This window comes from Nuphar pumila, chromosome 13, assembly GCF_984573655.1.
Source record: "Nuphar pumila chromosome 13, dmNupPumi1.hap1.1, whole genome shotgun sequence".
NCBI lineage: Eukaryota > Viridiplantae > Streptophyta > Magnoliopsida > Nymphaeales > Nymphaeaceae > Nuphar > Nuphar pumila.
In genome coordinates, this window is record NC_143261.1 from 8,381,024 (window position 1) to 8,406,665 (window position 25,642).

General features: G+C 38.5%; 1 protein-coding gene across 5 annotated transcripts; it reads right to left on the reverse strand.

Annotated features, from left to right (window-relative positions):
- Positions 1 to 2,320: 2,320 nt before the first annotated feature.
- LOC149817679 (ubiquitin domain-containing protein DSK2a-like) lies at positions 2,321 to 10,324 on the reverse strand. 5 transcript variants are annotated; one of them, XM_089984188.1, is made up of 8 exons: positions 9,829 to 10,324; positions 5,457 to 6,224; positions 5,087 to 5,307; positions 4,896 to 5,009; positions 4,763 to 4,821; positions 4,095 to 4,222; positions 3,886 to 4,026; positions 2,321 to 2,841 (listed from the first exon to the last, which is right to left on the reverse strand). In XM_089984188.1, the coding sequence occupies exons 1-8, from the start codon at positions 10,067 to 10,069 to the stop codon at positions 2,834 to 2,836; spliced, it is 1,680 nt and encodes a 559-aa protein (XP_089840314.1). In that variant the 5' UTR covers positions 10,070 to 10,324; the 3' UTR covers positions 2,321 to 2,833. The 5 variants fall into 5 exon arrangements, with proteins under 5 accessions (XP_089840314.1, XP_089840316.1, XP_089840318.1 ...); XM_089984190.1 differs by having other exon boundaries at positions 5,087 to 5,298; positions 9,829 to 10,302; XM_089984192.1 differs by having other exon boundaries at positions 4,896 to 4,958; positions 9,829 to 10,302.
- Positions 10,325 to 25,642: the final 15,318 nt, after the last annotated feature.

A 25,642-nucleotide genomic window follows, 5' to 3' on the forward strand; every position in this document is an offset into this window, starting at 1 on the left:
GCCCTCCCTCCCCTTTGCGATTTTTAAAGAGGATTGGGGGAGGCACGAAAAGGGAAATGAGGGGATGCGGCGGGGGGGAGGGGATGAAGGTTTAAAACATTAAAAGAAAGTAAGAAACCCTTTCGTGTTTCAATTTTTGGGGGTTGTACATGAGGCGTACGCCTTATAATCGAAGCGGGACTCGAAGTGAGGTGCACGCTTCACTCATGTGAAGCGTGCGCTTCGAACCCACAAACGCTTCATATAGCGCTTCGGTATTTTTATTTTGCGTTTCGCCTCTAAGGCGTATGCCTCTCACAACACTGCTTGGTATAATAAGCTGCAACCGTCATTGAGTCTTGCTGCAGTCAAGCAATTGAACTCCGGATCTGATATATCCACGATGCAAGACTATGAGAAATTTGTTGTCTCAAATCGGCCCAAACTTCTTATGCCATAGCTGAGTATATAACGCCATCGTCGAGCTCCTTAGAAATGGAGTTTGAAAGCCACGACAACACCATGTGGTTACAATGAGTCCACACGGCAAATTCAGAACTCAATTCAAGCTGGTCGATTGATCCATCAATACAGCCAAGCTTGTTCTTGGCACCTAGAGCCATAACCATGGCGCAACTCCAGGCGACATAATTGTCACCATTCACATCTTGAGATACCAGGAGAACTCCTGAATTATCGGAGTGATGAAGAAAGAATGGACTGAATGAATCGATAGATTCATTACCTGGCTTAGGCAGATTTTGAATTGTCTCCTTCTCTGCATTGATCAAAGATTGAGCAAGGAACAATGACAACAGGGAAGAATGATAGAAGGCGGAAGCAACCTCAAAGGTAATGCTCTGATACCATGTGAAGTTAAATAGAAACTTTCATTAGTTTATTATTGATTTAATGAGGATCAACTCTTTATATATATATATATATATATATATATATATATATATATATATATATATATATATATATATATATATATATATATATATATATATATATATATATTTGAAAGAAACTCTTTATATAGATATATTACAACCAATGAAAAAGATATGAAAAGAACCAAGAAATACATCACAAGGAAAGAAGCTCTACAATGGTAAATACAAACAAATGTGAGAACGGACGAATGGACGAACATGGGTTTTATTGGATATGATTGAAATAACCTTCTGCGACTTTTTTAGATAGTAGCCTGTCAAGTTACCCGTCCTGCTGGATTACCAACTTTAACCAAACATGGCCTTTTTGTTTCGATCCCTCAGAATGAAACAAATACGTTTGAATGATTTGTTTCATGCAACTTCATTGGAAAATGTTGAGCTTCCTTTCTCACCATGAATGAAACAGACTGAAAATTTACCTAAACATATTTTAAATCTCCATAAAATGTCTAAAAATCATGTTCCTCACTTCTCCAAACAGCCAACTTTGCTAAGCTTTGCACATATAGCCAAAGTCGCTAAAGCTTGACAATTTGAGTTGCGGAAAATAGGAGTGGGCAACGGGCCCAGTCACAACTTGAGTTTACTTCAATAAAAATACATATAAAACACTAGATTCAAATTGGGTACCCAACACAAATCTTAACTCAAACCCTGCCCACATATTACTCGGGTTGGGCTCGGGTAGATCTGAATAATTTTCAGGTCGGCACTTTTTTATGCCCATACCCGGAAATTCAGGTTCGAATTGGGCCGGGTACATGATACAAACCAGTCCCATTGACAGCCCTACATTCAACCCCTAGTCTGAAGCTTTTCAGTAACAACTGTCAGACATACCAATAAGACACCCAAGAGGGATTTCTGGAAAGCCCCAATGCCCTCAGCTGTTTGGGAATTAGCAATGGGATGTGATTTGGACAACGCAAAACCTCCTGTTTTCGTGTTTCGTCTACCACCTTCAGAGATTTTTGACAAAATCTCAACACCCACATCCTCTCTTTGGTTCATAATTTTTGAGTTTTTTCATTGTTTGATCAGTCTTGGGGCTTTTTTTTTTGTTATGAATTTTTTATCAGATTGATCGCTTCATCTGGGGCATCTTGGTCGGTTTTTGATTTGGTTTGCAGCCTCAGTCCACCTTCGATGAAGATTCTTTTAACAGAGTTTTAAATCAGTGTGGAATTGATTTTTTGGTTTAGGTTAATCGATGATCAGACATCCATTTGTTATCAAGCACATTGGATTTGTTGTTAGAGATGGAAGGGGAGGCAGACCATTGCACCGTTACACGACGGCTCAGGCAAGAAGGCCTAATTGTGTTTGTTTTCAACTAGACATCCACCACAACATTCATCCAAATAGCCTAAGATGGGAAATGCCATTTAACTGGCTGGAATCTGATAAAAATGCTTTGGGTGTTTCCGATCAGCTTAAAACTGTTACAACCTAAACCAATCATTGATTTCACATATCTAGGATTCAACATTTCATTGCCAAGTACCAGCGCCCAAAACAGAGCTTATTTTTTATATTTACACAGAAACTACCCCCAGGATCAGAAACCTAGCGGCGCTGGTTCTGTCTTCCGTGCTTACGATCACTGTCGTAGCAGCTTGGCAGCCCAATACTCCCAAAACAGAGCTTAAAACACAAACCTGGTTGGTCACATGATGGTTTTTCCTTATCTCGGGAGCAGAATGTGAACCAAAGAATTTTAATCCCATAACCAAATCCGAGGCAGAAATACAAATGGCTTTGCACCAAGACTTTAAGGCAGCCCACTTGCATCCCTACACTAGATAATTCAAAAATGGAAGTCCAAAGACACCTACCAGAGGGAAATGAAACAAATAAATCAAGTCAAACACTAGATAACTAGGTTGAGGAATTCACCGTCCTGCATAATGCCCAAAAAACCACTAATCAATGTCAATTCACAAATCTCAGCACCAAGCTTTCACGGCAAGGGGAAATCTCATGACAAATTTAGAAACTTTTTTAGGGGAAATATCAGCACATACAATACTTTCAAAAATTGAATAAATGCCCATCCAGAAAAAAAAATGTTTTGGGGAAATATTGGAATAAGATTTTAAAAATTTTAATCCAACACCAATTCCTAACAATTGAAATAGACATAAAAACATAAAGTTAAGAAATAGAAATTATAAAAGGATGCTTTAATATTGTGATATTATCGCAACGAAAAAATTGTGACATAGTGAGTAATGCCTTGAGAATATCACACGTACATGATTTTACCATTCTTTTAGCATGTCAAGATAAATTTGTAACTATTTCTGCATATCACCTATATTTGCGGCTGTGAAAGCAGAACCATGACAGCCTCACCGCCGACTACTCCATGTAAATGAAACAGCGGTTCATTTTGTTCATGTTACATCACACAGACCAGAATATAAAGGTAAAACAAATGCCGAAAAACTGTCTCAGCAGCTCAGGTTACCAACAAGATCGTGTAACTTTTATCTCCCATCCAAATAAAAAATGAAAAGAAAACTGAGATGGAGCAAAACATTATCATAAACAGTTCAGAATAATTTATCAACTCCATGACAAATTAATATTCACCACAAAATATGAGTGCTTACAATTTTATCTATACCAATAATTCCATCAACCGACCCAAGTGCCTCCCAAAGTCTTTGTATTTACAGCATAGGTGATCTTCAGATGCCCGCAGAGGGAGGGTCGGTTAATGAATCACAGCTACATCATATTGTTCACAGCTCTATAGTGATGTACTTATTTTCATGCGCAAAAAAGAAATCCAGATGTGTGCAAGTTTTGCTGCCTTCAAGGTGTATTTCCCAACCAGGTATAGATGGATGGGTCGATGAGGAACTGACTAAATGTCACAGGCAACAGAGAAGCAGAGTAGTTATTTAAAATGCCATTACTTTGCGATAGACCCACTAACCGAGATTCCCCAGGAGGCGCTCAACAGCTGCACTAACATTCCCCCGCGTCGCAGTGAGTGCTCGAATGTTCTCCTGGGTGTCAAAGAAGCCCATCTCTTGAAGCTGAGACAGCTGAGTTGCATAAAGTTGCTCTGGAGGCACTGTAATATAGAAACAAGAACCTTTCAGTGGAGAGAGAGAGAGAGAGAGAGAGAGAGAGAGATCAAACCATCAGATGTGTTGGGAACGTTCAGGCCACCACCCCCAAGTCCTCCAAACATGCTCATCAACAAATCCAGGTTCCGATTGTTGGGAGTACCAGCACCAGCACCAGCACCACCACCAGTTCCTTGTTCCCTGAAAGTAGGCAGCATACAGCTCAATGCAATCAGCAACATTATGGCCACTTGGCATGTCTGATTCAAAAAACCTAGCAAATTCTACCAGCAGGAGGCAGGAAAAACACACAGACTAAATGTATTCATATCCATAGGATAGTCTTTTTACAAGCCAACAACCAATGTAACAGAACTAATCCTGGTTCTTTTTCCAACGAGAAATTCCAAGATAGTAGCTAATAAAAATCCTCTATTCTGAGAAAGCCTAACAATAAAACAACACATAGAACCAAATCCTATCAATCCTGGATCAAAAACACAGACAAAAGAGTGGGGGAGTAGGCTAAAGGAATGGGGAATTGTGCCACTTGAGCTAGCATAGATTCTCTCTTTTTTCTGGGACAGGACAGAAAACGTTCTCTCTAGCTAAAATAGAAATTTACTGGAGAATTCCAAACAAGAGATAAATCTTAGTTAATGACAGTTGGTATGGAGATGGAGACAATCACTTTTTTGCTACAGCAAATTTTAACTATAATAATAAAAAAATAGAGCTTACTGGTTTGTCTGTTGACGACTGAGTTGAGACAAAAGTGTTGGTTGAAATGACATAAATTGCTGCACAAAATGCAGATATTCCATGAATATCAGGATCCCCAAACAAGATAAAAGCATCAATCGCATGAAATTACCTGCAAGGTCTCAGGAGAAGTAAGTTGACGAAGGAACTCTGGGTTTTGCATCATCTCTCTAAACTGGGTATTGGAGTCCAAAAGATTGCGGAGCTGGGGATTAAAACCAAGAATCTAGAAACACAGCAACTAAAAAATGTTTTCATTCTGAGGACTTAAATTAACTCAATAAAAAATAACTGGTGTTTTACCTGGTTCATATACTGAGGGTTAGAAAGAAGGCTTTGCATTATCTGTGAAACAGCAGGATTTTGCATCACTTGATTCAAAATTGAGGAATCAGAAAAGCCACCAAGCATCCGATCAAGTTCTGGCAAACCAAGCCCAGTTGACCCAGGTGTCCTAGCATCCAATACAGACCCAGTCCTTGCAGGTGCATTGTTTGTCTGGGCACCTCCAGCTGCTGTATTTGCTTAAAGAAGATAATAAAACTAAATAAATAAAATGTTATAAAAGCTGAAGATCCATGTCCACAACCAGAAGACACGGACGCATGCACACATGCACAAAAAGGAAAGAAAGAAAGAGTTGCACAGAAGGGATAAAGCTTGCAAGCATTACTCCAAGGATTAGGAAGTGGGTTGCTGTTTGGTGCGGGAGACCCAGTTGTAGCTTCTGACCCAGTGGTTGAAGCATTAAGAGATCGATCACTTGCCTGGTTTGCTCCTTGGTTCCCCAGCAGAGCAGCAAAAGGGTTTGACCCAAGATCATTTCCACCATCTCCTGTCATAGTTGTTGCATTTAAAAGTGGCTCTTGAACAGTTTCATACATGCGCCTCAGCATGTTGAATCCTTCAGGAGAAGATTCAATATTGCTCATAGCCCTGTCAGTATTACGCATCATCTCACGCATCAGTTCAGGATTTCGTGCAGCTTCCAGGGTTTGTCGAAGTGTGCTAGGATCATTGAGTATATGAGCAAGGTCCGGATTCCTGTCTATTATTTCACGCATTTGGGGGTTGCTCGTGATTAAGTTACGCATTAAATCAGGGTTGTTCATAAGATTCTGTATGACAGGCATATTCATTATTTCCCTCATCATGTCAGGGTTCTGAGTAAGCTGTTGCTGAACATGTTCAAACTCCGGAAATCCAGTTCCAAACAAACCAGATGCTCCATCTCCACCAAGCCTATTGGCTCCAACTCCTGGGAACAACAAGCCCCCGAGACCCATCCCACCAAGTCCTCCGCTATCAACAGAATCAATCCCCCTTGTTGAACCCTGAGTGCCATTATTTGAAACACTATTATTGGAAGTATTGGTGGTATTAGCTGCTGAAGGTGCTGCAAAGCCATGAACCAGATGAACAGTGTGATCAGCTTGCAAACCTGCCAGCAATTAACAGAAGTGTCACTGTGTCAGACATAGCATATTATAAAGAAACCATGACAAAGAAGCTTGTAAAAAGCAACCCAGTAAGCAAAAACCTTGACGTGTGTGTACCATGTAATTAGATGCACAAACAAAAGTTTGTAACTTCGAATTATGGACCAATTATACATGGCATTTTATAAATTCATATGCAATACAAGGATGGATATCCTGAAAAAATGAAATTGTTGGAGGTAGTATTCGTGGTGATTGTGCCCTGCCAAATCAACAAACATATCATGTAATTATAGGAAGATTACTATGATGTACTAGAAGCTTTGGATGTGAACAAGCACACGTATAGTAAGAACATCACAAAGTTAATAGATTTCAAAGCACATGGTATGATTCATATAGTAGTGAGAATGAAGTGTAACCCCTACAAAGGTCAACAGATACAAAAGGAGCATTTAGTAGACCAATCAACAGTGGGCATAAGCCACAAAGGACAGATTCAAGGAATGCCCTAACAAGCGAAAAAACAGCAGCAATAATCTGCAATCAGATCTTTTGCAGGTGTCCACAGGTTGGCTATGGTCTGATCCAAACAACCATATCCAAGGTCATTCGCAATTGAACATGGAAAAACTATCTGCAGTGTCCCAAACTATAACCATCACATCATATGAAACATGAAAAAACACTCTGGACTGCTAAGAGTTGTTGCAAAGATTCAGACTAGCCATCACATACATATGATTGAAGGATCATGAGCTGCAGCCTGCCAATCGATCTCCAACGAGTAACCATACCCGGGTCTATTACATCAGCCCATACAAACCTAACACCGATCTATCAGGCCCTAAAGAACTGGATGATTGAATTGGATTGGATTGGACATGGACCAGCATGAGCCTTGCTTTGGTCCACCTAGATACAACCACAGGCATATTCGCGTGAACTTAATCCATAGGAAGCAGACGGAAGAAGCAAACAGGAAAACTACCAGGAATCAAACAAAAAGAGAAACAGGGAAACATTGAGGAGGCCAATCTGAAATTCTTCACTGCAAAAGGTTTCCACGTTTGGGAGTTCACTTCCTAAAAGAACACAAGTGAGCTTCTCATATCAGAGAAGGATGCTTCAAATACAAGGACAAATACCTTTCCCACGCCCCAAAACATAAAAAAGAAGTGTGCTACTGCTTCCAACTTTTTTGGAAAGCATGATGATGGGAATCACACTTACAACCTGGTGAAAATGCTTTCAGGATATATAGTCTAACCAGAATACAAAAACCACCTGAATGTGATCCTAATTAGGAAAAAACTTCAAAGGGTTCACACAAGCCAAGTGATGGTATTAGATGATGTCTTGGATTAAAAAAAAAGGTAGTTCTTTTGGTCAGGAATAACCCGTGTTAAATGATATTAAAAAATATTTGTCTGTGAATGTATGTTTCTAGCATCCCAAATTTTCTGCAACCACATTTTCCATTTAACCCTGACAGGTAACTATGAGATAATTTTACTGTAGTGATACCCAGTTTTACACACGTTCTAGTGGCTTTTGTATTCATTCAAATTCATAAAGAGAGTATATTTTACATGCCTCTATACAAGGTTGCATCTTCATGGTGTTCAAAGTAACAAGTTTGGCTCTCCCTCCTCAAATAATGAAGTGCATGTCCATTAAAAAGAAAAAAAAATCTTAGTGTCGTCACATTGCCATGGAGATGCTCCAATTGCCAAACCACCATCTTGCCATGCATCGCAACTCCAAGTTCGAACACATGAAACAAGTATTATCTGAGAACAGGAAACCTTTTAAGGAAAACCGGTCACATGCAAGTGGCCATCCAAGCATGCGTGTGAAGTAAAAGGACCATAGTCTGACACTGTGTCACATATGTGAAACTATCAACACACTTGCACACAGGAAACACACTTTGTAATTGCATACTGTAATGGAAGCTTGGATACACAAATCTCCTTACTTACAAACCTACCAGAGATACAATTATATAGAAATATTCTTGAAGTAGGAAACCAATGACAAGCTCAACCATCAAATGGATATACAAGCCCCTTTCATGTTTTAGCATGCAACCTCTCCTTAGATAATTCTTGTTTTTTTATTTCCTACTGTGCTGCCCCATCCAACCTCCTCATCTTCTTGGTTAAAGCTGAGAAGGGCAAAAAGGTCATATCTATAAGAAAGGTGATTTTGATTACAATAAACATGAAAGATACCACCTATCGCTAAGATTTTTTGGGACCTTGAGAAGGAACCTCAATGAAATTAGGAATGAAGGTCATAATCGGAGCTGCAATCCGACATGAAGGTAAAGATATAGGCACAACTCACCACTTCTCACCGGCATGCCTCTCCACACATAGATGGTTCATTGAGAAGTTTCAAGCATGCATAACCATGATAACATACCACAGATACCCTTTGGAAAATTTGCAAGCAGAAACCAAGGGATTAAATTAAAGAATGCTACTTAGTCTAACACATTTTCAATCATAGCCATCTGAATTTGTGTTAAAACTAACTAAAGGAGTTGATACCATGAGCACAAATAACTAAAACCGAAAAAATATTATTGATTACACAGAAAATCTATAAGAACTCAGATAAAAGACAAAGAAGATGGAGAATAAATGATGCCATGGTGAACATCAAAACTCACTATCACCAATTAATTCTTTCTCAAAAATTTATACAGAGTACAAACAAAACCGTTACATCAAAAAACCGCAGTGCCAGATTCAAGCATAAATTTGGTAAGTCTGGGACATATGCATGAAGCCAGGTCCACCAAATAGCTCAACAGAATCCAATTTATCCATACCGGGTAGCCTTAACTATACTAATTGAGTGAGAGAAGACATTTAAGAGTGATGTTTCTCTTCCTAAGTATACCATAAAATGATGATTAGGTTCGAGAACACAAACAAAATGAGGACCCTATCCCTATCGATGACACAGAGGGCAACGGGTACCAAGTCAATACTCAATGCCCAACTCATAAAATTGTTGAGTCTCTTAATATAGTCATTCAATTCACGAGACTTCGAAAGAAGGGTAGAAGAGAAAAAAATGAAGGACCAACAATGCAACGCGCTAGAAGAAATCATAAGCTAATATGGAAAACTGAAGACAAGCAGAAACCATAAACTGCATACTCATGAAAATAACCAAAGAAAACTAAACAATTCGGTGCAAAACTACCAGATGATATAATAACAACAACTACACACGTAATCACATGATGAAATTTTCCGAAAAAACAGAAAACTTTTTTAATAGGCTCCAAAGAACGTAACTTTGCAGAAACATATAACAATTTAATTGTGAAAAGGTATGCCTTAAAGCACAGATCTTGACACTTAAAATATTCGGAAATTGAGTCACGACACGCGTCATGCAACAAATTATCTCCTAAATTCACGATAAAAGAATGAATGAACGAAAAAGAAAAGGAACAATCTAGCATCAAATATAGCAAAAAAAAACAAAAGAAAATCATGATCGGACACTATTTTTTTAAGAAAATTAAGCGATCAGGCAACCGTCAATCAAACCCCAAAAAACCGAAAGGGATGCAGCGAGTACCGTAGCTCTCCAGGATCTGATCGTCCTTGAGAATCCGCCCCTTGTAGATGAGCCGCTGCTGATCCACCGGGATCTCACAGCTCTTCGCCACGACCGATTTGAAGGCGGCGACAGTGGATCCCAAATCCGCCCGCACCGAGAACTTGGAGCCGTTGGAGCACCGGATGTTGACGACGATGCCGCCGCCGTCATCGCCGGAAGCACCGCTAGCCAACGCTGTCGACTCGCCGTCTCCACCCATGGCTTCTCTCCCCGGTTCGCGGAAGAACGAAACCCTAACCCTAGATTGAGCAACACCCGGATCTGCACCTTAAGGGCGTCCTTCTCAGGGGACGCCTCCGCACCGCAGGTGTGAGGAGGACGAAGGACCAAATTGGGACTTTGCGAAAAAGGAAAATCTACGGGAGCGAGGGTTTCGTTGCAGAGAGAGAGAGAGAGAGAGAGAGAGGGAGAGGAGAAAAGGAGGGAGGAAGAAGAAAGGCAAACCAGAGAGAGATAGAGAGAGAGAGAGAGGGTCTTTAATTCTGTCAACGTGAAATTACCAAAATGGACGCAAAGGATCAGCTAAGACGGAAGGAGGCATTTTTTCGTTAAACTTTCTTTTCGTCCACAAAAAAAAAACCTAAAGAAGATTCCGGCGGATCTTTCCAGATCCGAATCCGAAATGTAATCTGAATGCCTTCTTCAGTGAATCCGGATCTGGATTCAGATCCGAGGAGGTAAGTTTGAATCCTAATCTAAAATATATATATGATAATACTGGATCCCATAAAAAAAATAAAACAAAAACAAGCTTTTATATAAAATTTCAGTAACCATACCTAACTTCATATACTAATCGAATCTTATTGTCTAATCTGATTCTTAGTCAAACATCCTTCTTTATTACCAAACTCCAAACCTATTGGACCCGGTATAGGTATAGGTTGGTATGGGGTCATACCCAACCCTTTGACACCTCACGAAAATGGGTCACCATATTATTTGTGCTCAGACCTAGCTGCGCTGACTCTGCCTACCTGCCGTAATTAGTACCACTGACCTGACAGCGTAAAACTCCGTGGGCTTACCTCTCTTGTTTAGGTAGAGTCGTCGACGCTCATGAGATTTGAACCTTGATCGCCCGCCTAGCTGCCTAAGCCCCACTATGCCAAACCCCTCCGGGGCTTGTGCTGCATGTTTGGATTCATGGGTCATGAGTTGATTCTTGGCTTTTTTTAATGCTTATTTTTTTAAAAACAGATTTATTTATTTTTATATTGTTTAACATTATGTTAGCATTTTACTGACACGTGTCATCTGATGGTTAAAAATTGGTTAATTTAGATCGATTCGGTTCAGAGTCTGAATGGTTTGATTCTATGAATTGTTTTGAAAATAGATCCAGGCCGATATCCATTCTGACATTGCCCGGGTCACTGCTCACAAAAGAGCAAGGCTGCAAACTGTTAGGATATGGGATGGTGATTTTGAAAATTTTGGCTGTCTCAGATCCCAATCAAACCCACTCCCGATCCGAAACCCGAACTATTTGTAACCCTACCAAAAGGGTACACCCCAAATGTAGCCTTGTGGGAAGGAATGTGCACTCATAGATTTTTAAACTCATGACATTCCTTCAACTTGGTGTCGCTTTCGAGCTGCCCCTAGTACCATAGTAACAAATATCGCGAGATTTATGCAAATATTGCAATAATATCGTGAGGAATTGCCTGAAAGTTTAAAACAGCAATTTATCGCGAGATTTATGAAAGAACATAAATACCACGATTTAAACATGATATTTACGTTATAAACAGCTATTTATCTGGAAAAACCATGTATTTTTATTAATATTTTCTTATAAAATTATTTTTTTATATTTTTTAATTTAGTTTTTTATTGCTGATATTTTGCCAAAAAAACATGAGATTTATGAAAATTTTCAAATTCTTGCGAGTTTTTTGAAAAACGATATTTTGCCGTTTTTAACTTTTGTCACTATGGCCCCTACTAGATGAGTGGAGAGTCATTTGTTTTCAAGAACCAAACGCTTTTTTTTCTTAAGAGGAAAGCATCGATTTAATATTATTTGGTAATTTTTTGTCATATACTTGTTAGGATATTCCTCTTTACTTTCTTTCTCAATAATGTGCGATGCACGTATGGGCCAGCCAACACAATTAAATGGCTAATAAATGTGCAAACTGAACCAAAACGATCTTTGTGGGCCTTAGGCAAACGTATCGGATATGGGTCAGGTCATAGTCTCACACGCAATAATGGATCTAGAATTTGAAGAGTAGGCTCCTTTACTAATCAGGATCCGTTTCAGATACCATGCGGTAATGGATCGGCTGAAAGTTGGTAAGATAATTTATTTTCAATTGAAAGAGAGGGAGAGTGGGGGTTTGGGGGGTGTTTTTGTATCTCGCAGACGTATTTAGCATGGTCGATTTGCTAGAAAATGATACTTAGATTCTGTTCTTCAATGAAAATATAAAGTTTTCAGCTTAAATATTTATGAAAAATAAAAACCGTCCATTAGTGGCCGTCGTCCCCAACCGGGATTTTTCTCGCTGCCTTTCTCCTGACCCTGGCGAGCAACTACTGTCGTTCCTCCGACGAGCGACCACCATCTCTCGCTGCCTCACCTCCGACGCTCCCCCTGTCTTGCAGTCTCACCCCCGACGCTCCCCTTGTCTCGCGGCCTCACCCCCCAACACCCCTTTTCTCTTGTTGCTTCTCTCACCATCGGCCCTAGTGCTCCCATTGCCATCCTTCGGCCTCCGACAAGCAACCACCGTCTCTCGTTGCCTCACCCTTGACGCTCCCCCAGTCTCACTGCCTCGACCCTGATGCTCCCCCTGTCTCGCTGCCTCATCCTAGGCATCCTTTTGACAACTCTCGCTCCCTTCTTTGATCCTCAGTGAGTGTGAACGTGTCTTTATCTCTCTCTCTTTTTGTTCAATCTGATTGTTTCAACCCTAATCTGATTTCTAGGTTAGGGTTTGTTCAATCTATTTTTTTTAAGGTTTTTGCATTTGAAACTCTATTGATTCAACATATTGAGTGAATGCATGCTTAGATATTAGGGTTTTAGATACAAAACCCTGTTTTTGCCTCTCTTTTTTAAATGAATGCTAAATTTGTTTTTTGCAATTTTTTAGGGGCTAAATCTTGACATGTACTTGCAGTTTAGTAACATTTGTTCATAATGTATATCGATTTGACGAAGATTTATGCAATTTCTTAAGGGGGTGTGTATTTTAATGTTTTATTTTGCAATTATTTTAGTGATTGCATGGTAAATGAGTGAGCGTTTTTGTATTTAAAACCCTCTTGATTCAACAGATTGAGTGAATGCATGCTTAGATATTACGGTTTTGTACCTAAAACCTTGTTTTTGCCTTTTTTTAAGGAATGAATGCTAAATTTGTTTTAGCAATTTTTTTAAGGGCTAAATCTTGATAGGTGATTGCAGTTTAATAGCATTTCTTCATAATGCATATTGGTTTGATGAAGATTTGTGCAATTTCTTAGGGGGTTTTGTATTTTAATGTTTGTTTTTGCAATTGTTTTAGTGAATGCATCATACATCAATGAGTGTTTTTGTATCTAAAACCCTGTTAGATCTGTGCAGTTTGTTATCTTCCAAGCTATATTGCAAATCTACTTTTTGTTTAGTCATTTAAAATCTAACCCATGATGCTTCTATTTTTTGAGTGAGTGTTCTGGGCTTCTTACCCAATGGTTTTTCAAATTCGGTGGAGTTTGGCCTTTTCTCAAATCAAATGTACGACAATTTTCATTTTAAAAGTTTTTGACCTTGTTGATTTCTTGTGTGACATCTACATACTTCTGAATGAAAGCACTTTCACAAGGCAACTTAGAAAAAAAAATCTTGTTCATAGTTGGTATTCTATGATATGTTCAGTTCTTTTACAAACTTGCTTGATTGCTCTCTTTGAAAAATCCCATACTTACTAGTTATAGACATGAAAAGCATGGTTAAATTGATATATATATTTATATTGTCTTTCTGAATGTTATTACGAAGAACATGGTTTTAGCATCCTAAAAAGAAATCATAATAGTGGTTTCCATCGTGGTGTGTTTTATATGCCACTGTGAATTAGATTTTTGCATTAATTAAATGCTAATTATTCTTTGATTTAGTGATATCAAGCTCTTATGTTTATAATTATATATACACACTAAATATCCATTATGACATTATTGCCTCATCTTAAATGTACTGGAGCACATCATAGGTGGACTTCTTATTTGACTGCATGTTAGAGCAGTGTAGAATACATGCAATGAAATGTTCAAGGAGATTAAAAGAAAAAGCCATGAGGGTAGTAGAGTGTTAAATGAAGAAAAAGTTTGGGGTTGAATTTACCTTAAAAAAATCAAGAACAACTTAAAGAGAGCTAGGCCCAACTTGACAGTGATGCACCAAATATTAAACACATCGGGATTTGGATGGGACGTAGAACGGAAGATGCTTATGGTAGACATTAAAATTTGGATTGAATGTGTTAGAAAAAACCCACCATGCAGGAATTGTCAGAAACCGAAAACATGATGATATTACATGCGGAGATTTATGGGGAATCAGCTGCTACAGGCAATTATAAGGTTGTCCAATCAAAAGTACTACCACCACCACCTCTTGTTGAACAATGCCTAGAGGAACTAAACTCATCATCACATGCTTCAAGTGATCATATACCAATGAATAGCCCACCAACTATCTTGCCCTCATCTTTCACTAGGAATTCAAGTCAAGGAAAGCACAAAATTCGTAGTGATGATCAAATCTTAGAAATATTAGGCAAGATTTCTACGTATATAAAGACCATTAGTGATGTCTCTCCCAATAGATTGACAGCACAATGTAATTCTATAATGAAAGAAATATTCATTAATGGTGACATTACTGAGAACACCTATGTGAGGGCATTAGACTTGTTGATAGCTCTTGAGAATGCAACTATGTTCCTGAACATGGATCCAGAATGTTTAGGTATGCATTTGCACAAGTGAACAAACAACTATGCTTATGTTGATTGTTTAATGTTATTGTTGTGTTAAATATTCAGCATTGCTTTTGTGCTGGTTAAATGTTTCTCAATTAAAATTTTATATGTTATAGCAATGTTAAATGTTCAATATACAACTATGTTGTAATTATATAATTTTTCTTCAATTTTGTGCATGTTATTCATATTTATTGCAATTATGTTATTCTTATTCGTTTATGCATGTTATTCATGTAAAAAAAATATAATTTTATTTGTATTTACAGAAGTATAATGACTCTTTAGCAAAAACTTTTTTACTTACTCACTATGGTAGTGATGATCATTTTCCTACATAGTTTGAGAAGGTCACATAGGGAAATAGTTCATTATTCTATACATATAGGTAATGATTTTGTGTGCGATTGTATCTTGGGTCATCGACAAAATTATTTTTGACCTTTTACGCATAAAAAAAGAAACATACATAACATTATGTGAGGCCCTTCGCATAAGTGGATTATTGCAAGATGCTCATGCTGTAGGCGTTGAAGAACAAAATGCACTTTTTTTATCAACACTTGGTCATAATGAGAAAAATAGAGCAATGTAATATGTGTTTCAATACTTAGGACAAACAATTAGCAAATATTTTAATTTGGTATTAAATGCATTACTTAGCATTGGTCACTGGTTCATGGGCCGACACAATGATGATACCCCAACAAAAATTATGGGAGAATCGTGATTCTATCCATATTTTAAGGTAACTGAGATTCTACACTTATAATTAGATTATGTATATGTGTATATATGTGTTTGCATTATCTTACCTTTGTATTGCTAATGATAGAATTGCTTGGGAACTATAAATGGAACACATATTCCTATAAACATATCAAGAGGAGAACAAATAAGGTTTCAAAATAGAAAAGAGTGGTTGTCACAAAATGTCCTCGTTGTCGTGGGGTTTGACATGCGATTTCACTATATGCTTGCTGGGTGGGAAGGCAACGCAACCTATGTGAATGTGTTGTATAATGCACTTGATGATTTTACCCAACTTCTACTAATACCCAGAGGTAAGTAAATACATACTTATGTATAAATTACAATTATTAAGAAATTTTGTTTACATGAAAAACCAAATTTGTGTATGTAAAAAAATATTATCTTGCATATTCTAGATATCCAAATATTATTGAGTTTTTTACTCTACACAAACAATATTGTTATCACTTGTCAGAATTTAATGCAACTGGTGCAAAGCCAATAAGAGAAGCAACAAAGTTATACAATCATAGATATTTCTCATTGCAAACAATAGTTAAACATGATTTTGTTTGCTCAAAGCATGTTTTTCAATTTTAAAGTGTTAAGTAAAATATTCAGTTCTCACTCAGGTTAAAATTGTTCGGGTGATATGCATATTACATAGTTTTATATTAGAAAATAATTCATATGTTGAATAATTCATAATTGACAATGATGATGATATGTTTGTTTCTCTTGAATCTGATGAGGAAAATTTCACACAACTTGTTAATCGTGATAACAACAAAGATTTGAGAAATGCAATAACAACCCAAATGTGGAATGATTGAGGCCACACAGTAAGTATATTTGATGACTTTATTGCTTGTTACATAAGTTTCATAATTGCAAATCAGAATGACTAGCAAAATTATGTATTGTGTATGTTTGATTGATAACGTTATATGCTTAACTTATGTTTATTTTATTGAAAAGCCGAGACGATGATGTCTCATCATAGATACTACGTTATATTCGAGTGGAGGGTTAGAGTCATCTATAACTCTTGAAAGACATGTCAACCACATGTTATCAGATATAGTAGACCATTGCACAAATCATTCATCAGCTTTGAAGAAGCTAACAATCGGTTGCAAGAGTACATGGCGAAAACAAGGTGGGTGCAACAACGAGAGGTACATGAAAGTGCAATTACATGATGTTCGAAGGGATACTGTATTTGTTATATTTTTTTATGATACTTTTATTAGTTTTATGTTTTTTTCTAGTATATTCATGTTTCTTCGTGTTAGAGTGATGTATACTTTTTGGGCCTTGGGTGGGTAGTTGACATACTATGATACTCTTTTGCTATAAATGAATAAATGATATTCGCTTGCATGTATTTTGGATTTATTTTGGATTGAATGAAAGAATGAATGACATACCATGATACTCTCACATATGTATGATAAGATGTGCTTGGTCCAGCTTCTGGTCATTTCTTCTATAATGGTAGCATTCTCTTTTATTGTACTTTTTGCTTATTGTAATGGTCAAATCAAATGTGATTCACGAAACTTACAATTTTGATATATTTCGGGACTTTAAAACTGGGGCTTTACATTCCCTACTTGGGTGTGAGCTTTCAATTCTATTAAAATTGGCTAACACTATTGGAAAGCTAATAGGGAGCATGGGTCAGGAGAGGCTGACTTTCAAAACTCAATTTCATCGACGCAGCTACTGGCATGATTATTGATGCTCTACCATACAAGACTTCATTCCTAGCTTGCATCCCATATGATGCCTTATTTCAAGAATAAGAAAAAAACTCCATTCCACCAGGCACAACAATCAGGTTACACGAGCTATAGAGCTTACTGACTTGGGACACTTTTCGCTACATGAAAGCTACCTTTGCTTCGTTACTAGAACTGGCATTTGAATATCTGATTCTTCAAATATTTTATCTGAACACATTTTCTAGTCATATTCATTTCATGACAAAGGTTCATTTTTAAATGCACAGGCTGCTGAATGAATGCAATAAATTTATGTATGCCCCGGTTCATTTTTGAATGAATTGAATCAATTCATCTTTTATGAATGATCATCCTTATTGAAGGACCCTAGGTTATTTTTACTTACATGTGAAATTTGTTGCAGCCCTTGTCAAGTGAAGGGTGAAGGGATTGTGAAAGGTAAAGTGAAGGGAGAGGTTGCTTTCTGAAATTTCTTATTTTTACCAAATGTGATTGATGTTTTGCAACGGACAGTAGGAGCTTTATGCCTATGATTTTGAAAGATAGATCTGTTTTTTGTTTCATAAAATTTAACAAATATGTTGCGGAGAAAAAGTGTATTTTCTGTAAGCCTTCAGAAATTCTTTGATAAAATCACATAAAAGACATTTTGGCATAGTCTTGGTTATACAGAGTAGCTTATGGCCACAAGTTGGTTCACATTTTGGACAAGGTACTGTATCACTAGCATTTTGTAACTTGGTTCACATTGCTTCAACGTTCTTTCATTTACTGTTGGATATATGATTTTATCTTGCAGTTAAAAACAGCATAAATGGTACTTTTCATATTTCATACTGTGAGTTCAATTAAAGAAGTATGTCCAAGCTGGAATTAACAGTTTAGAAAATCTTTTCTTGGCAGTGACACTCGTCATATGTCTGATTCCTATGCTAGCACTCCTATTCAAATACCTGAATTGTGGCATCAGAACTGTTAAGCATGATCTGGTTTTGTAACAGTGGTATGACTGTAATTAAATAAAATTTGCTTGGAAACTATCATGATGGTTTAGGTTCCAAGACAGATTTTTGTTGGTGAAATATCTTGTGATTAATTTCACTCTATTGATTCAGTGGCTGTGTTTTGAATGTTCATGCTCTTAAAGGTAGGGGTGGCAATTTCTGACACGACCCGCCAACCGACCCGCCAACCCGCCTCTTAGGCGGGTTTGGATTGGGCTTAAGCCAACCCGTTTAATAAACGAGTCGACCCGTGTAACCCGTTTATTAAACAGGTCGGTTCGGGTTGGGGGTATGCCAACCCGCAAACCCGGCTTACCCGTTTAATAAACGGGTTAGCCGGGTGGGTCAACCCGCCAACCCGACCCTTCAACCCGACCCGCCAACCTGACTACCTGCCAACCCGATCCGTCAACCCGCCAACCTGAAAACCCGTTTACCCGACCCAACCCATTTATTAAATGGGTTGGCGGGTCGTGTCGGGTTACCCGTTTATTAAACGGGCCGGGTTCGTGTTTGCCACAGCTGACCCGTTTAATAAACGGGTCGGGTTCGGGTTGAGGTATGCTGACATGCCAACCCGACCCGCCAACCCGCCAACCCGACCCGATTGCCACCCCTACTTAAAGGTGGAACTAGAGCCTAAAGTAGAAATTATTGAGCACGTGTGCATCTTCCATGTACCCTACTGCTCACCAGCTTTGTAATGTACCTACCCGGGATAAGTGTAAATTAATCTTTTGGATGTTTGAATAGTTTCATACAGTGACCATGAATATTCATGTGCCATCAGTGTCAAATTTGATCATATTGCATATGCCAATGCACAACTCTGGCCAAAACTATATATATATATATATATATATATATATATATATATATATATATATATATATAGAGAGAGAGAGAGAGAGAGAGACACACAATGACATGCTGTCGATAAACATATCACTGCTACACTAAGGCAAACAACTACATGCTGCCAACAATGCACAGCAATGTGCTGTGAAGAACACATATGGCTGCACACATGTACAGCTCGGCTGCCCCTATCAGCTCGTCGAAAACTAGCTATATGCAACCGAAAACAGGCAGCATCTATGTTAGATTTGCTGAGAGTTGACCAAACATGAGCATGCATCAACCGGTAATAGCCAACGCAATAATACATACTCAAGTTTAATGATAAGTTTCATGATAGCATAAAATTAAAGTTTATGGCAGTCAACCTAGTAGTGTCAAAACATATTTTATAAAGCTAATTCAAACTGATGACAGTCACATAGTTTTTAGACATACATTCATAATTGGATCCAGTATGATACTAATTTTAACATTTAGAGCGTGAAAAAATGGTTGCATAATTGTTTTACATAAGTTTTATACTCTTTTGGTTTTTGGATCTAGCTAGAGATCCATGTTCAGGCCAAAAATCCATGATTTTAGACATACATTCATAATTGAATTCAATATGATACCAATTTTAACGTTTAGATTATGAAAATATGGTTGTATAATTGTTTTATATAAGTTTTATACTCTTTTGGTATTTGGATCCAACTGGAGATTCATATTTGGGCCAAAAATTCATGATTTTAGACATGTTCATAATTGGATCCAATACGATATAAATTTCAACATTTAGATGGCGAAAAATGGTTGCATAGTTATTTTACATAAGTTTTTATACTCTTTTGGTATTTGGATCTAGCTGAAGATCTATATTCGGGCTAAAAAATTCATGATTTAGACATACGTTCATTATTGGATTCAATATGATACCAATTTTAACATTTTGATGGCGAAAAGATGGTTGCCATGATTTTAGACATAAGTTTATAATTGGATCTAATATCATACCAATTTTAATGTTGAGGTTCAATTTGAGATCCATATTTAGGGTTAAAATCCATAATTAACCTGTTAAAACATGGATAATGGTGTGTGAATGGGGTCATAGCCTCATAGGATTCAAAATGAAGTAATCTGATCTATTATCCATTTTTGTCCAAGTTGTCCGCACATCATAATCAAATAACAGTCAATTGAAAAACAACTTCAATGTACGGTAAAAAAAAAACGTTGAACTTGGTACAATTATTACAAAAATAGACATAACTTGTATTGTGTTTGTTTTGTTCGTTCATTTTGTCTAATCTAGTAGACAAGCCATCAAACAAACCCCTTAAGGGCATGAAAGAGAATACCGATGGTTGTTGCTCGACCACATCCAAGAATAAGAAGCAGTAGCCTTCTAAAGTCTCTTCACCCTTGTGGAAGCAAGAGAGAGAGAGAGAGACATTTTCCCAAAGGTTTTCTTATTTGAGAAAGATTTATCTAGGGGTGTCAACGGCTCAGATCTGGTTTGGACCCATGTGAGTCTGAACCCGGATCTGACTTTGAGGTGCAGGTACAGGTCTGGACTCAGGTCCAAATTGGTATGTCACAACAAAAACCATACCCGGGTCCTATAAGTATTAAATGAATCAGACCCAATCCATGCCTGCTAAAATCATTTTTTTTTCTTTTTTATATTAAAAAATCACAGGTTTTAATCAGAACTCGGGTTGGGCCTGGTATGAAATTTCATGAACCATACCCGGTCCCATATATCAATCGGACCCTTTGTGTCCGACCCAGTTTCTACTCAGACCTCTTCTTTTATCACCAACACCTGACCCTATAGGTTTGGTACGGGTTGGTCTGTTCAAACCCAACCCATTGACACCTAGATTTATCCCAAAACTTCATGGGTAGAATGGATATTTTAATAGATAGATGACAGAAGTTCACAACAATTAATAACTGGGTGTTATTTGCTTAACTTAGGCAAAAACTTTGGTGGGAATTGGAAAACCCCAAAAAGTTTGGTGTGCACATGAATTCCACTAAAAAAAATGGTGGATATTTGAAAATTTCCCTTTGCTTTAAGTTCCAGCATAGATTTTCAGCCTGTGTGTAGCTCCTCACCTTTTTTCATTACCTTGTATTTGATTAAATGCATAATGCTACTTATTGCTGTATTTATATGTGCATTAATTTCTTTTCTACAATTTAGAAGTATGGGAGATTAGACATGCACAATGGTGCGTGTCTAATGTAAGCATATGCGATAAAGGTCAATTTTTATGCAGTAACACTGTAGGTGATGACCCACGTTAAGGCAGGGTGGTCGTGGGGCCCCACCTCCATCTCAACATTTCTCTTTTTAAATAAGAGATGGGCTCAAGATGGACACTGCACCCATCTCGAGAAATGCCAAGATGGGTGGCAGTCAAACAGGTCGCTGCATGCCCACCATGCAGTGTGGCTGCATATAATGTGAATATTATGCAATAAACTTGGTGCATTATATTTGATGTTTTAGCATCACCACCGTCCAATCCTTCACTGTTTTCACTTATTTTGCAAAAAAACAAGGTCAGTGATTGCCTATGTGACACAAGCCAATCACATGACAGCATTATATTTGATGTTTTAGCATCACCACCGTCCAATCCTTCACTGTTTTCACTTATTTTGCAAAAAAACAAGGTCAGTGATTGCCTATGTGACACAAGCCAATCGCGTGACAGCATTAGGCCCCACTCCTGTGTCGCATAAGACAGCTAGGCACTTAAGCATTTTCCTAGATATCTTTCTGCTTCATCGCCCAAGTACAAAAGGTTTGTGATTTGAGATATTATCTTAATCTGCTCGCTATTTGAAAGATCTTGCAAAATCATGTTTGAAAATTTCCATGGCTCTAAAACCCTTTTTTTTCTTTTGTTTTTTTAGCAGGCAAACTCTCGAGAATAAACCCTGTGGCATTCAAACTTGAGAGTTTAGACCTTTCAGTTACTGCAGTGCAACTTTAATCCTGGTCTGATGCATTCACCCTAAACGTTCCAATCAAATAGTCAGATGGTCAAAAAAGTCGTACAGATGCGGCATACATTGTTTGCTTAATAAAGAGCAAGTGTTAAATCGTAGCATTGCAATGTGTAAGAAGGATTATCAAGTATATAAACAAAATAAGGCAACATTCTTTTATTTAGGGATGGCAGTGGACCCGGGGAAAGCGGGGCCCCGCCCCGCCTCGCCCCGTTTGGACCGGGGATGAAGGGTATGAAACGGGGATGGAGGCGGGGATGAAGGTTAAAATCCATCCCCGTCCGGGGGTGGAGGCGGGGATGGACTGGCACGTTCCCCCGCCCCGCCCCGCCCCGCCCCATCCCCGCCCCGGCCCCGCCCCGGCCCATCCCCGCCCCGCCCCCGGCCCATCCCCGTCCCGGCCCCGCCCCATCCCCGCCCCCAACTCAGATGAACTGTTTACTAACCCTAACTCCCTTCCCTAATTTCCTAACCCTGGAGCCGGGCGACGTTACTGTGCACGTAGGACGCCGGGTTCTCGATAGCGTACCGGACTCCGGCCTGGGCGGCGAGGTGCATCACGTGGGTGAAGGCGACGAGGTCGAAGAGCTTGGCCAGGAGCCGGGCGTCGTTGATGTCGCCGGCGATGACGAAGACGCCGTGGTCGCCGAGGATTCGACGGCGGGCCTTCTTGAGCGAGGGGTCGTAGTAGTCGTTGAAGTTGTCGAGGCCGACGACACCGTCACCGCGCTTCCGGAGGGCGAGCGAGACGTGGGTGCCGACAAAGCCAGAGGCGCCGGTGACGAGCACGCTCATCCCGCGGGGTCGGGGACGGGGGCGGGGTCGGGACGGGGACGGGGACGGGGCGGGGCGGGGACGGGGACGGGGACGGGGACGGGGCGGGGGTGGAGGACATGAAACGGGGATGAAGGCGGGGGTGGAGGATAAAATCCATCCCCGCCGCGGAGGCGGGGCGGGGGTGGAGGATAAAATTTTGAGGCGGGGCGGGGGTGGAAACCTTGTCCCCCGCCCCGCCCCGCCCCACTGCCATCCCTACTTTTATTTATGGTTATAATTTATTTCAATTGATGCAGCCATGATGTGGAGTGATGGCAGTTTAGTAAGGCAACATTCCTTTAGCTAAGTGTGGTGGTGCGCGCTCCCCCCCCCCACACACACACACTCACAGAGGTGGGTACACATTATTGGATGTGTACTAAACCATAAGCCTGCAAAGAACAAATCAAATAAAATCCTTAATGACTAAGGACACATTTGCTTGCATCTCATGTGATTCTAACTCGGGCACATTTGTAACACCCTGTGAAAATTAGATTTTCTCAAGATCTTGTGAATGAAAATCACAATTACAGAACTTTCTCAAGTATTTATAGACACGAAATGCATGCCGAGTGTGATTCTCACTTGAAAATACTCCCTTCTCGAAGTTTGAGCAAGTTGGTCACAAGACAGATCCCATGACCAATTTTCTCAAGTGTGATGGCTCATCCCACCTGTGACCAAAGCAAATGTGCCCCTCATGTGAATCAAAATCATGTGATTCTAAATCACATGGCGGACAATGTGTTTTGGAATCACATGAGAAGTGGATAAAATAAACCCAAATGTGATTTTGAATCTCACCACCTCATTTTCTCACATTTGCTTGCATGTGAGAAAATGGGCAAATGAAAATGTTGTCTCACAACCATGAGAGAAGGATTCTCATTTGGCTCCAGCTTCCAAGCAAACATGTCATAAGACAAAAACATAAAAAAAAGGAAAACAATCAAGTAACTTGCCTTTTCATAGATTTCTTGGAAAAATTACATGGCAAGAGGGCAAACCTCTTATCAATATCTTTGTAATGCATATCCACCCTAGGCTTCATTTACAATTCTCAGATATATTGAAATGAAGCCATATTTTCAATATACATTTATTGACTACTTTTGCTTTCAAAGAGCAAATATGAACTACACGAACGATTGTTCAACTTAAAAGTAGTTTTTGATTTGGCTAAGATTGTTGGAAAAATTATAAACTGGAAAGGCAAACTTCTTTTCCCATTTACCAAAACAAGTTTGTCATTGATCACTTGGTTATAGGTCCAATAAATCTGCTGTTTATGCCTTTCAGATGCAAATTTTCATGCATGCATATGAAATAGAAGATACAAATTTATTAGCCATTTTAGAAAATCTCTTCCTATGAGGATTCAATAGAAGATACAAACTTGTACATGAGATTTTTGGAAACCATGGATCAGATTGATGATACTATGCTAAGGATGATATCATAAAGCTGCAAAAAGCATAGGTCATATTGAATTGCATTTAGTTCTACAAAATAACTAGAAAATTAGAAGAACCACAATATGAAATTCTTAGATGTTTATTTGATAATTGAAATTGCATATTTCCCCAATGGATCCATGTCCTGAAAAAACAAAAGATTTATGCAAAGAAAAAAAATAAAGGAATCACACTAACCACAGAGAAAAATAAATTTGCAGTTACAAGCAGTCAAGGAAAGCATGATTGATTTCATTTGCACGGCTCATGATTGTTGCTCTACACAAGTAATCCATGATGACAACCATGAAGATGGACTTCTAAACAGTTGCCACAATGAAAGAAATCTCCAAACATTGATGAGTAAGAATTAATGAGCTGTGACCTTGTTGACTTTGATAATTAAAAGCTGACAAAGATTGGATCCACTTAAACCCATGAACTTAATGATTCTGAAAGGAAATATGATGCTTGAAGCTTTCAAATTGAATGGTATACAAAGAACCAAATGTGTAAGGTCTTAAGCAGTTCAGAACCATTACAGTTGGTCAGATTTAGCTTTGTATGAGCACTGATCCTACATACCCTGATCTAAAATCTAACATATCTGAACCTTATCTAGAATCCTAGATATGCTATTTTAAGATATAAATCGTAGTTCCTATTTTTTACATTAATTCATAAATTTGGGCTAGATGAGATTATTGTGCTATGTAATCTGATTCAAATCTGCATCTATGTTTGGCCTGATACAATGCCAAATCCAAATGGAAGGTTTAAGAATGTTGCTGGCATTACATCCAGATTCAACAAAATTCTGATCCCTTCATACCCCATTTTTTGTAAAATTTTTATATATACTTTAGTGTCCTGGATGCAATAAGTGTCTAGTTTAATGAAAATGAGGCTCGACCAATCATCAAATTTTCTAGGAGAAAAACCTGCACACTAGTATATTCAACACTCGACACTAAAGCAAATTAAAAAGGTTAAAATAATATATATAGAAATAAATAACATTTATGAAATGTCAGAAAAGCTAAAAAGGGATGTACAACTTGAAAAGGACAAACAAAATTAACTCAACAAATTGCAGCCACAAATAAATAAAACACTTACCTGATAGTGTTAACCATTAAATT